The sequence below is a fragment of the Merops nubicus genome, unplaced genomic scaffold (genome assembly GCF_000691845.1).
Source record: "Merops nubicus isolate BGI_N331 unplaced genomic scaffold, ASM69184v1 scaffold14844, whole genome shotgun sequence".
In the NCBI taxonomy this organism is placed as follows: Eukaryota; Metazoa; Chordata; class Aves; order Coraciiformes; family Meropidae; genus Merops; species Merops nubicus.
This window is the reverse complement of record NW_008603938.1, coordinates 11,034-24,389: the sequence shown is the minus strand read 5'-3', so window position 1 is coordinate 24,389 and position 13,356 is coordinate 11,034. Positions and strand designations below refer to the sequence as shown.

At 38.3% G+C, this 13,356-nt stretch overlaps 1 protein-coding gene across 1 annotated transcript in view; it reads right to left on the bottom strand.

Moving 5' to 3' along the window:
- GLIS3 (GLIS family zinc finger 3) overlaps positions 1-9,756 on the bottom strand; it is a 77,006-nt gene extending 67,250 nt beyond the window's left edge. The window contains exons 1-2 of the mRNA XM_008938861.1: positions 9,569-9,756; positions 3,080-4,184 (exon numbers count right to left, since the gene is read on the bottom strand). Of these exons, the coding sequence (XP_008937109.1) occupies positions 3,080-4,184; positions 9,569-9,699 (1,236 nt within the window). The 5' untranslated portion in view covers positions 9,700-9,756. The remainder of the gene's footprint in view (positions 1-3,079; positions 4,185-9,568) is intronic.
- Positions 9,757-13,356: the final 3,600 nt, after the last annotated feature.

The following is a 13,356-nucleotide window of genomic DNA, read 5'->3' as shown; positions in this document are numbered from 1 at the left end:
GGAATGAAAAATACACCATGCTTTTCCAGTTCGCAAAGAAAGTACATTGGATCAAATTGCCAAGAGCTAATCTGAACACACAGCTTCAGCAGTGAATTCAGTTAAAGCTGGAAGAAAAGAACCTGGTTCACAGAAGAACAACATGAAGTAAATCTATCAGGACCAGTATGCAGTTATTTTCCACTCCACGCTAGTTACCTTTGTACAGAGGGACGAGTATGTTCTGAGTTTTTTATCTTAAGAATGTTTGGCTTCAAGTTTAGACCTGATTATTATGATTGTCACGTTTTTATGTGCTGCTGATTAATACTCACCATACAACAACCATGTTCCAGTATGGAAGAAGACTGCTTTTCTAGAGCAAGAAGGAACTAATGACTAGAGTATCACTTCTAGATACAGTTTATCACTTTAAATTGTTACATAGAAATTAGTTCAGATGTGCCAAGAGGAATGCTCAGGTTAAAGGAATATTCTACTTGGCTCTGATTTTAACTATACGCACGTCAAATACTGCAGTCCTAGCTGTTCTTCAAGTCTCTTCTCAAATATATGATTTCAACATCACAGAGAAATAACAGAGAAGAATAAAATGATTTTATGAAGTTTAGCTTATAATTAGTTGTGCATCTGATCCGGCATTCTCTCTGTTAGTGTTAAAATAATGTAACCTAGAAGTAACCCTGACCTTATGCATTACTACAACCTTGCAAATCTTGATGAGCTATCACAGCAATCTATTGGGATGTCCAAGAGAGAATACAGTAATATACTTTCAACACTTAACTGCACAGGAACAAGTACTGCAGGATAAATAGACTAACTAGGACCCACTGCAATTGTCTCTCACAAAATGTTAGGAAACATCAACACATACAATGCTCACACAATGATCAGTGTGAGATGTCACTAAGGTGACTAGTGTAACTCGCTGCCTTTGATTATAAGAAGTCTTGGTAACATTAAGACAGTTCCTCCCAAAGTCCTATTACTTCTGCTATAGTCTCTGTAGTAAATGTAATTTGTTCACATCCTAGATGTGTACTTGGGATTTTTCCTTCCCTGCTTGGTCTACTAGACAGACTCTTATTAGCCTGCAAACTGCAGCGGACATAGATATTTTACTTCATACTGATATTTTAAACATGAAAATAAGATACGCACGCAGCTGTGGCTTCTGACATGCAAACTTCCTGGCACTGTCCAGCAATACTTACTGAAGTTCCTTACTGCATTTTTTAATTTTTATGAAAGCAATCACTCTTGGAGAAGCCAACAGATCTTTTGTTTGGGTTTTGTTTGTTTGTTTGGTTGGGTTTTTTTTGTGACACAGCATGATTTGGCACACACTTTACTTTTAGTAATCTCAAAAACATTATCATACGAAGTACCTTATCCACTTGAACACTAGCATGTTTATCATCACTGAGTGATGATTCCTTCAAAGCTCAAAGAGGCCTCATAATCATGAGAAGGTCACTGTAAGCATCCTTTCTAAAACAGGCAGGGCAGGGATTATAAAGGGCTATTCACACAATGTCTTCCCAAGTTTTACTGGATCCCTCATAATTCTCCTACTAGAAAGACCCTGGGTACTTTTATTACTTTTTTTTTCAGTGCTCTCTCATCATTCCTGTCCTCATACTGCTGTCTGTCCTTCACTCATTTGCTGATGTCTGTCTTTGTCTCTTTTTTTACCATGTGCTATTCCCTTGAAAAATTACTTTATTGACTCCTAATAATTACTTTTTCCACCTTCTCTGTCTCCCAAAAAAGCTGAAGAGAAGTCCCTGGGGAGAAATGGAAATTAATGGTAAACTCTAATCCAATATATCTGAAGAGCAAAAATATTATGGAATTAAAAAAAAAAAAATCAAAGAGCTTGAGTTCAGGTTCTAGTGGGACAAAAGAGACCAACGAAGTGCCTTTCTAATGTCATGACACAATCTCTACAAGGTCCTTTAAATTCAAGGGAGAAATCTGGGATACTTGCTGTCCCTGAAGCAGACTGGCCTTTTGAAGTAACAAAAGTGAAAAAAAAAAATAATTTCCTTTACCTGCTGGACAACCAAACATCTATGTCATGGTAAGAAAATTATTCTAGGCACACAATTAAACAGACTCAGCACCAATTTATATTTCACAACATAGAAGCAAATACATTTTTCTTCAAGTGAATAATAATCAGCACTTATTCCTAGAAAGTATATAATAAGTGTTTTGTTAGGTTATGCTGAGGACTGGAAATAGTACTGGTGAGGGTGCTCTCTGCTGACACTGAACACTTAGTAATGGAAAGCTAACTGTTACCTAAAACACAGGCTATATGTAAGGCCAATCAAGAATCTGAATTACAGAGATTATAAATCGTTCACCTGAGTCTAAATATAAACTAATTCTAGGGCTTACTGGCTAGATATTTCACCCTATGTGATTATGTATGTGTGAGCTGACTTGCAGTGACTCTAAGAAAAACAGCAGAAGAAACAGTACTTTGGGGCTTGAATGCTCGCTGCAAGAATCTGTGAACAGAGAAATCATTTTATTCCTATTGTATTCATGGAAATGGGGCTGTGGGTCTGGTTTTATTAGTAATGAAACAAACAACTGCCTTAAAAAAAATACGCAACTGTTCTCAGTTTCTCATGGTAACATTATGCAAAAGCCTGAAAACTCCCCAAGTCAAAAAGGAGTAACATGATACAAAAGCATGATAAATCCTGCTGTTTATTCTGCATCACTTTTCCTGCATGTATCCTTCACCCAGGCACTTAACTACTGATGATAATTAAGTTTTGCTTTATGGAGTTATACTGTGTCACCTTTACAGTTTACAGTAAAAGTTCATATATTTCGAAATTAGAATTTTGCCTAATCTTATCTGTTCGTACATACAAAATTAAAGAATGCCTCTCCTTTCTCTCTAGGTGGAAAGACAGAGCAGTCATTCATTCACACAGACTAGTTAAAAACACATGCCATTACCTAGGAAAAAACAAAGGCAGAACTACAATTTCTCTATGTTTTCATGAGTAGTAAAGACCCTTTGATTGGTAAGAGAGATGGAACTCAGACTTACTGTGCATTTGTTCGGCTTCTCTCCTGAGTGGACTCTCATGTGAATCAGCAGTTTATAGCGGGCATTAAATGGCTTGTACCTTCTTGGGCACCCCGCCCAGAAGCAAGTGAAGTCTTCTCCCTTCCTCTGGTCTATATGGATCTTCTCTATATGCTGCACAAGTTCCTCTTGCTGGTCGTAAAGTGCACTGCAGTCAACCCAGCGACAGCCATGCTTATCATTGAGATAATCTAGTTCACCATCTTCATCAAGCAGGGAGCCTGGAGCAGAAGGAGGCACAGGCAGCGAGTGAATGCGACTGGGAACGCTGTACGGATGCCAGTGCTGGTGAGCATGGTATGGTGGAGGTGGGCCCTGTGGAGGAGGCAGCGGCAGCAGGCCTGAACAATGCACGTCAACTGTACAGCCTGAGAAGTCACCCAGCTGTTGGTTTTTCAGGACGCCCACTGCCTGGTTGTCCGCAGGCAGCACTCCCTGCTGGATCACCATGTTACTCGTGGCAGCCATCTGCAAGCTGGCTTGCTCCAGCTGCTGCATCCGCTGGTACTCACCAGCCCCATTCTCAGCATGCCCTGGGAAGGTGACATTGCCGTTAGCCATGAGAAGGCCTTTCTGGGTAGTTGGAACAGAGCAGTTTTGGGGTATACAGCTTCCTCTCACTCCCAAAAAATGTCCATAGACTTCAGGCTGTGGGGACACATTTGCTGGTGATGTCCTAGAGCTGTTTGTGTAGGCCACTAGAGAGGTTGGGGATGTACGGATGATTGTATTGAAGTCAATCCCACTGCCCTCAGACAGAGGAGACAGAGAAAGTGCTCTCACTTTGGAGCAGCCTGACTGGGACCGGGCAGAGGAACGGCAAGGACTGGAGTGAGGGGAATGCTTATTTTCCATGCCACATAAGATGCCATTACTGGACACAGATGTTCCAAATGAAAAACTCAATAAATCCCCAAACTCACTGCTGTTCTGTAAACCTTGGTCAGGAGGAACAGAAGGAAGTGTCCTGTACCCATGCAGCCACTCTTCCTTAACACTTAAGGTGGACTGACTTTCTGACAGGCTTAATGTTGTAGAAGCCAGAGACTCGTGTGACAAGACCAACCTGGAATAAAGGCACAACAAAATAAGTGAGTAGTTAGACAATTCAGCAGTAGTTCTTCTACCTTCACACACACATAAAATTAAAGAAATGCTACATGTGAGAAGAGCTCTCCTTAACTTTAGGTATTCAGCTTTAGTACTCCCAGCTAATGTACCAGTGGGCATACCCAAGTGTAACAGGGTCACTTAGGAAACCAACTTTAAAACATCCAGCTCTGGAAGAAAAGTTGCTCTAAATGCTCTTGATACATCACTGCAGAAATCACTGCAAATTTTTTGTTCAGCTCTGCTGTAAGTAGGTTTGGGCTTCTGATGCCAAAACATTATGCTCCTGTCTTGCACGAAACATTGGTTTGAGATGACTATTATTTTTGCTGGCAAAGAACAGGAAAAAAAACAATTAATAAAGAACAAATATTTAACCTGAATGACTTCACCAACTGTAATGCATACAAATAGTATTCTCTACAGAAACAGCTCGTTTATAAACACAGATAATATCTAACTTTACAAAATAAACAAAATAAATGCATAATGTAGAAGAACTGGTTTAAAGGGTTTATTTAGGTTTGATTATGTATCTGCACCCTAATCAGCAGTCAAAATTTTTCACAGAAGTGTAATCTTGCTGTTATCATCTGTTTTTCACAGAAATATTATGAAACTTGTTTATGGTGCATATGTCCTATGGGTAACTTAAAAAAAAGAATTCCTAAGCTCTTAGCAATATTGTTTTCTACAGAAAGGTATGAAAAGGAAGCACATCAGAGTCCCTGATTCATGCCTGCAAATGCTGGGTAGAGATCAAGTGGATTTATGTCTTAATGCTTCCAGTTCACATCTTAGCAGATTTGAATTACCTGCCATTCAGTGGTGCTATCACTATATTGATTTCTGTTTTTAAGTGGCTATAACAATAGGAAGAACTGGGTATGTATCTAGATAAATCTGGAGATCTCGCAGACACAGAATCCTCTGCATCTTATGCTTTAGGGTTTAATTTCTGGGTTTATTATTTTCACAATACACTTTTGAAGAAGCACAGAATTTCAACGATGGGTCAAGTACATAAGAAATTTGGTTTCTCTTCAAAATCTAAAATGTATTTCTTCAAGTGGACAAGTCAATCACTGCTTCTCAGCTTCTCACATGAAAAACAAGATACACGGTAGGTCCTCCTGTCATACAAAGACTTCATGAGGTGAAAAAAACTAAAAGGAAAGAGAGCTAGTACGTGCAAACAGGTATCTTAAATATCAGCTGTTGAAAAATACTTACGTTCTAAGTAAACAGTACCTGAAATATTTATATGCAATAATCCAAAGGAACTGTCATGTAGGCAAGGAATAGTGTATTCTTATTTACAAAGGTACATTCATACATTCAGTTATTTGCAATTATTTTACTGTGTGGTTTTATACTGCTACAAACTTCGAATTTCTAAGAAAGAAAGTATGCACCATAAAGAAAATCAATAAAACCGAATCTCATCTCTGTCTTGGTACAGCAACCGTTAAGGCAAGCACCTTTGAGGAGGAACTTCTATCTATTTTTCTTGCTTCTTTTTTTTTTTTTTTTTAATAGGGAAGCAAGGTTTGATATCAACTCAGGGTAAGTCACATCTCACTTGCTTCCAAGTTCTGCAAGATCTTCTTATAGACAGTGCTTCAGGAAACACAGACATGTTAAGGCTCACAGTTGAACTGCATGTCTGCATCACAGTCCTGCAACACTGACCTGTTCAGCGTAGCTTCAGTGGAGATACATAGAACTACTTCATTTAAGAACTGGTGGTCAGCCAAAACTAGGCATCTGAATCCCGTTTAAAACACTACCAGTCAACCCAAGAGGGCAAGGACAGATCCTAAGCTCTGGAGATATTCCCAGTGAATATGGCAATATTTATCAAATTTCCATGATTATACTTGATAAATTGACTTTTCACCTCTGGGACCTGTCAGTTATCTTCCAATTAGATCAGCAAGGCTGAAAGAATGTATGAAAACAGCACATGCAGTGATTCAGTCATTCAGGTAAATGTATATAGCTTTCCAAACTCCATTCTCAACTCAGAGGTTAAAGCTGAACCATCACAGCGTATTATCTTATTCAGCCCACCACAAAAGCACTCCTTGAGTGATGAGGTTTTTTAACTCCTACTTAATATTGCAGTGTTTTCCAGCCCTGCAGAGCCGATCAACACCAAGAAAGAAGTGTCACTTTGCAGTGACCTTGTATTTAAGGGGTTTAAGGGCTGGATCACGCTGCAAAAAACACAGGCCAGTCATTGCCAAAGAGCTGCAGGAGGGGAATTTGTGCTCAGGGCACCATGGTTGCCCCCTCAACCCCTTTTTGTCTAGAGGGGTAGCTTAGCACAAGCTGAGGTAGAGAAGAAGCAGTTTGCAGGTGCTATGTCTGTGCACCGAGAGAGATCACAAACAGCAAAAATGTAGCTTTAAGTATCACCCAGCCTTGCTGCAGTGACCTGTGGGATGCATGGGTAAAAGCTCCTTTGCTCCAGATGCTTGCTTTGTAATGCATGATTGATTTTCTGTATTAGAGTAAGAATCAATCCTGTGCAGATTATATATCAGTAAAGGGTACTGTTATGGAGGTTATGTTACTCCATCAGGGTTTAAAGGGCACTTTCAAAACAGAGCACTGAAGAAAAGCACAATTAACATGCTGATTATTATTTGCATTGAGAAAAATGAGAAAAATTGGATTGCTATATCAGGTCAATCTTGTGTTAGATTTAGAACTAAAGGGATAATTACTTGTGAAAAAAGAAAAAATGATTCAGGCTGTTGGGTCTGTTATCAATGGCCTTTGTTAAAGCACAGCTCATTATAGGGCAGTTAAATCTTATCAGCATGCTGTGACTCCAAACACAAATCTACAGTATTCAACAGAGCAAGAAAACTAAGTCAGGTTTGATTTCTCTATGCTAGCTAGCATGTATTAGGTAGCTCTCTCAAGCTTCTAAATTCAAAAGTAACAAAGATTCCAACTCCCAAAATAAAAAAAAAAAAAAACCAACAAAAAAAACCCAGGCTATACTGTGCATAAGTAGTTTTCTGGGGAAAAATAAATATCCTCAGTATGAAAATGAAGGGCCACCTATGCCACTCTGCCAGATTCTCAGATGGTATCAGTTGGCATGTCTGCATATTATTATCTAAACATCTTGAGTTTGGGCCAGATCTTCTATGAACACTTCCAAGAGATTCCTGCAATTACTTTCTATTCTCTCTCTGTCTACAGAGGCCACAGTGCCAAGTATAACCCAGAATCTTAATTTTCACTGTTTCAATTTCTGTTTACGTTTTCTTATCTTTTTGCATGGTCTTCTGCTTCACTAGCTAAGAACTCTTTGCTCTCTCCTAGGTCCTTTTCTGACTTGCATCCCGGGTTACATGTGGTTTCAAGCAGCCTAACTGAATACTCTGGAAAAGTTGTGGGAAAATCTCAAAAAAGATGGGGAAGTTTTTATACCTTATGGTATATGTACCAAAATCTGGCATCATCTGCAGCAAAACTCCAATTTTTTCTTTCTTCCATCGGTAAAAATCAAGACAAGTTATTTTGGTGGGGGTTAATTCAGCAAATAATCTGGTTTGGATTGAGCTGCCAGAGCACGATCCATGATAGATACAGAATCCAGAGAAGGCAGTCAGCCCATAAGGGATTATAGAGTCATCTTAGGGAAACAGTTTAGGCCAATGCAGTTTATTGCTGCTGGAAGCATCAAGGATATTCTAAAACCAAAAAAAAAAAAAAAAAAAAAGAGCACGTTTCAACAATGTGTGAATTAAAAAATTAAAATCTGACTTTAAACTTGTTTTGCCCTATAAAATAGTCATTTTGAGGGCAAAATTGCTGAAATGGACATTCTTTGTGTCACAAACTGATTTTATAACATCTTCATTGATAAATCATTAAAAGAGACTCTAGGGACACTAGAGCCTTGATTCTGCTAAAGTTTCAACTTCAGTTCACCCTTAGTAAATGTTTCTTTAAAATAAAAACAAAAATGTATAACTCAGTACTAACATAGTACACTCAACCACACATTTAGGAAAAATAACATAACATTGGAACCATACAAGCACACCTAAAACTAATTAAATAATATTTACTTAATGATATTTTTATATCATCAGTTATGTTTTGTCTCAAATGCATATCTCTGGATTTTTTATCTGCCAACATCTTAGCACTGAATAGTTTTCCCTGACATGTTTACACAGGGAGAATAGTTAATTTTGTAAATTGCCCTGGAGGTCTTCACAACTGAAGTGACAGAAATGTCACAGACTATCTTATAGTAGAGTAAGGCAAGGATTTCTCCCAGCTACATAATACAAATTTGTATTATTTCAAGAATGTTCCTTGGTTTATAAAAAAATAGTAAAATGAAAACTGTTTTGAGAGTAATGACTCCTGTAAATAAGAGTGGCCTTTTGTAAACAAGAACAGTTATGTTTTAACTCAGTAGGCAACTGTTGCAGAAGTCACACCTATGAAAGCTGGAACGTACCTTCTGAAATCACTTTTCTCACCGTATGTTTAACTAATATCCAGGGATGTGCTTAGTATGTTTGTATGGAGATTATATGTCAAATAACTATTTTCCCTTTAATCATGTTTGTCAACAATACTCATAGCCATAATCTAAAAAGTTATCTGAGCATTGAAAAATTAAATAAGAAGTATTTGTCTGTGGTTTAGTGATATAAAAAGGCAACATTTGTCAGAAGAGGTCATAGTTGTTATCAAACTACACACCTGAGCTAGGAAAATGGACAGATTTTCAAGGGCACAAGTCTAACACAGATGAAGTTAACTGCTGGCTTAGTGCGGAAGGGGAACCATTGTTCTGATTAACTTAATCATGTAAACAATTAAACAACTTGAAAGCAAAGGTATTTGATGAGGAGAGATGAACATTAGCAGGGCATTTAAGTTTACTTTGTCAGACATTAGTGTTATTTGACAGGTATCAACATAACACTATTAGCACTATGACAAGTTTACAACAGGTCACTGCCTCCAAAGATGTAACATGGACCATTTCTGCCTTCATCTTCCATAACATTTCCTGTCCTTAGTGCAAAAATATAGTTAAGTAACTATAAAAATCTTCAGCTAACAAAGAAGCCCTACAAAACATGCCAAATGTGTGTCCAAAGTCCACCCATTATATGACTGATCCAAACAGTATGATTACAGTTGATGTGAATTAAATTGCATTGAATTAAATTTCCTGTGGCATAACAGAGCAACATTTTTTCCCGTTTGAAGCACCAAAAAGATTGCATTTAAATTACAGGAGAATTAAAACGTCATCTTTTTAAAGTACAGAATAAAAAAATAGCTTACAACCTTCCATCTGATGATGAAGCGCTCAAGTTGGAAGCATCCATAGATCTCTGTAAGGTAGGGCTGATCTTGCTGCATGCTAACAAAACTGGAGTAGCAGGAGGTGAAACAGGTCCCAGCTGTTGAACTGTCATTGGACTGCTGCTGACTTTTACACTGTTGCAGCTTCCTTTCCCAACAGACTTGCACCGGGGTCCGGAAGGATGACCTCCTAAGGATAAACAAGGTAGGTTAGCATATGTCTCCCACAAACCCCCGATAAGGTCGCAGAACTCGCATCACTTTGCAAAGTCGGAAAAGTGACTAGAACTGATTATCTTCAGATGAGGATGAAACAGAGGACCAATACAAGGATTTTGCAAACTTCTCCAAACACAGAAAGCAATATTCTAAAGGGGGAATCTATAAATTATGCATTTCTAAAACATGTTCTGAAATACATAAACTAAAGGCCAGGCATCCTAGATAAGCATCAGAAAAAAAACACCGCTGGAAGAGTCCAGATAACAGAGCAGCCTTCTGCTGAGGGACAGTCAAACTAGAAGCACACCTAGTTCTCTGAAGAAGGCAGGACGAAGGAACCCAGTGAGGCTGAAGGAACACCACTGTGCCTTGAATCCTACCAAACCTCACAGCTACAAGCCACTGCAAGCCCTTCCACCATCCCAATCACTAGGCATCAAAAAGCAAGTGGACCAGGCAAATTGTAAGCCCTGCAGCAGTTCTGGTGTGGCAACGTGCATGGGCTGCACCGCTCCCCTGGCAGGAGGCGGTTACAGCTGGACCCAGCATTCCTCAGAGAACAGGGAAGAGGAATTTGAGCTGGATCAAGCAGAGAAGGATTCTGGACTTCCTTCAAAAGGCCACAATCGGCTCTTAATCACTGCTGCCATGACTCAGACTGATAACTATTACACAGTAGCATGAGATGATTACAGAGGTAGCTGGCAAGTGGGACATATCTGCAAAATGCTCTGTATACTTTGTGATTTAGGTCACGGATGGTGATTTACAAGATAAATGGTGGGTTTTTACATTAAAATACGTCAGGATAAAAAAAAAAAATGTAGGTCATCATATTTAAGTTGTTGGATATCTAGCAAATTCTCATAACAGTTGGAAATTAATAATTAGATGATTCACATTTCTGTCTTCTTCCCCATGTTCAGAATACTCTCAGATAGCATAGTACTATCAGGACAAACGGTGAAAGGTACTTCAGTTTAAATAATTTTCTAAATTAAATCTACTTTTGACTTAGTCATATAACTCACATACTAGTATTTCTCAACTATATTCAGATGGGTTGTGAACTTCAAAAAGTACATTAAGGCATTTATTGCAGTCATAGTCACAGGAAGAAAATCCAAATCCTTCAATCTTCTCCAGATCAAATAGGATTATCTTTAAAATTTGCAGCTCACCCTAGACATTTTAAATTATAGCTTTACTTCAAAGAGAAAAACAGAGTTATTCCTGTTTCAGAGGTCTATGCCTGCTTAAATTATTCTTCTCTTCAACTAATTAGTAACAACTTACATACGTGTGAGAAGCACAGACATAAATTCTCAGTCCATTGGGATCCTAAGTGCTTTGTAAATTCATGTTGCAAGCTGGTTGCATGATCCATCACCAAAATGTACTCTTTGGGATGAAATATGGCAGCCCTTAAAGAAAAATAACCTACCATTGCTACTACCTCGAAATATAAGTCAACAATGTAGGATCTGGCTGAAAACTCAAGGGTAAGGAAAGAAGAGGACATTTTATAACCCATGTTGAAATGTAGCTAGAAGGACTGGAAATTTACAAGGACGAACATGGAAGGACAATTCCTTGTGCTGCACTCAACTCCATTCTGGGTACCAGAAAGAAAGCTTTTAAGGTTTGTAGGATTACTATCTACTCTCACTAAAAAATGCCCAATTAAATAAAAAGAATAAGCCAGGAAACATTTTGCATTTTTGAACTTACTAAAGGTGAATCAGTGTGCTACTCAGCAGTTACGTTTATAATGTTACAGAGAGCTAAAATGGAACCATCTCCAAAAATTAGACAAAAAGCATAATTTGCCCCTGTTAGTAATATGAATGCTACTTGTCTTAGCAGAAGGCTGGGAGGAGTGAAGTTAAAAATGTATATTACATATGTACAGCACATAAAATACATAATGATACATAACATGCCTACATGTGTGGGCATATTACACACATTCAGTCAGCTATTTTTTAAAAAAGCATCTTTAGTATGTGGAATGAAAGGTTTTCTTCACCAAAGGATATAAAAGCCAAGGAAGCATGATATAATAAGAAATCCAACTGGTTTTGACACTGAAACACAGATGTAATCCTTGAAAAGCCTATCTATATTGACTGCTTCACAAGATATAAATGTATTATTTTGTATTGAGAAAAGCTCTACCACAAAAATGTATCAAATATTCTTCCCTGGATGAAACCGTAATGCCCTTCACTCGTAAGCTACTTTCTACAAATTTCAATGGAAACAGTAACATCTACTTTATCATATCCAGGAAATAAAGGGCTGTGTACTTGTAAGATTTTCATTTAGGGACAGGTCATACATTGGTTCAAATAAAAATCTGCAACCATACAGTGAAAGTGATGTTTACACATGATTAAACCTGAGCTGCCTGGAACTTACATGTCAGGAAAAAAAAAAAAAAAAAAATTCAAAAGCAAAACCAGAAAAGGGAGTAGTGTCAAACCAGTACTGTTAAATACAGGTAATATTGTTGTGTCCTCAACACATCCTGGCTTCCCTTTCAGTTACAGAGTCTGTTTTTATTATCTGTGCATAAACAGTACTTCAGTGATGCTGAGAACAGCTAAGAGAATTTGCTGTGTAAGGATAAAGAAGGCCAAAGATGGTCTGGTGACTGACAGGAAAAGCTCAGGAAAGGAGTATGTCAGAGAGATTGTATTAATGGGATGACAGACAAAAGTAATGGAAGAAGTGCAAGGGAAAGGTTTTATTTCTGTTCATCATTGATAAACATTTGCTGTTCTGGGGGAAAATAACAGTTCTGCTTAAAAGGCTGGGGGGCAGAGAAATATCAAAAAAAGAATTTAACATCAGCTCCCACTGTTGAAAGAGACCGAGTACAAGACTACTGCTATGAAAAGCAAAGTCATAATATTTTACCCACTGTTTCATACAGGTATAAATGTGCCAGAAGACCATTGTTAATATTTTGTCTGTTCCCTGCAGGTCACTAAGCAATATTAATTTGATCTGAATCTGAGCATACAACTGCATGTCCCTGAGCTAAGTCAAAGCACCAGATAGGAAGTTTATGCTGACTTTGAGCCAGCTGCTGGAGTACAGACCGCATCACATCTAGCATAAAGTTAAATGGGTGCAACATGGACATCTGACCTGGCATGAGCCTGCTGCTGGAAGTCAAGCTGGCAGCAAATGCTTTCAAAAGTGTTGAATAAACCTGAAGGGGAAGAATGGCTATGTCCCAGCTTTTGGCATCATCTACCCACAGTGCAAGAGGCGCCCTCAGTACAGGTCTGCTGTATCATTGACCCAAAGCCTGAAAATTTCAGACAGTCAGGAATTCCTTAATGTCTTGAACCCACATCAACTGAGATAAATGGGAACCACTTTGGATGATATTGGTGTGTTTCAAATGAGGCTGTAGATTCTACGAAAATACATAGATCTAATATTTTAAATGAGCAAGACAAGCAATCCCTTCTCTTATGTACTAAGATATAAATCTGGAGATAGTCCAATAAAGGCAACAGTAGCTGAGGACATGG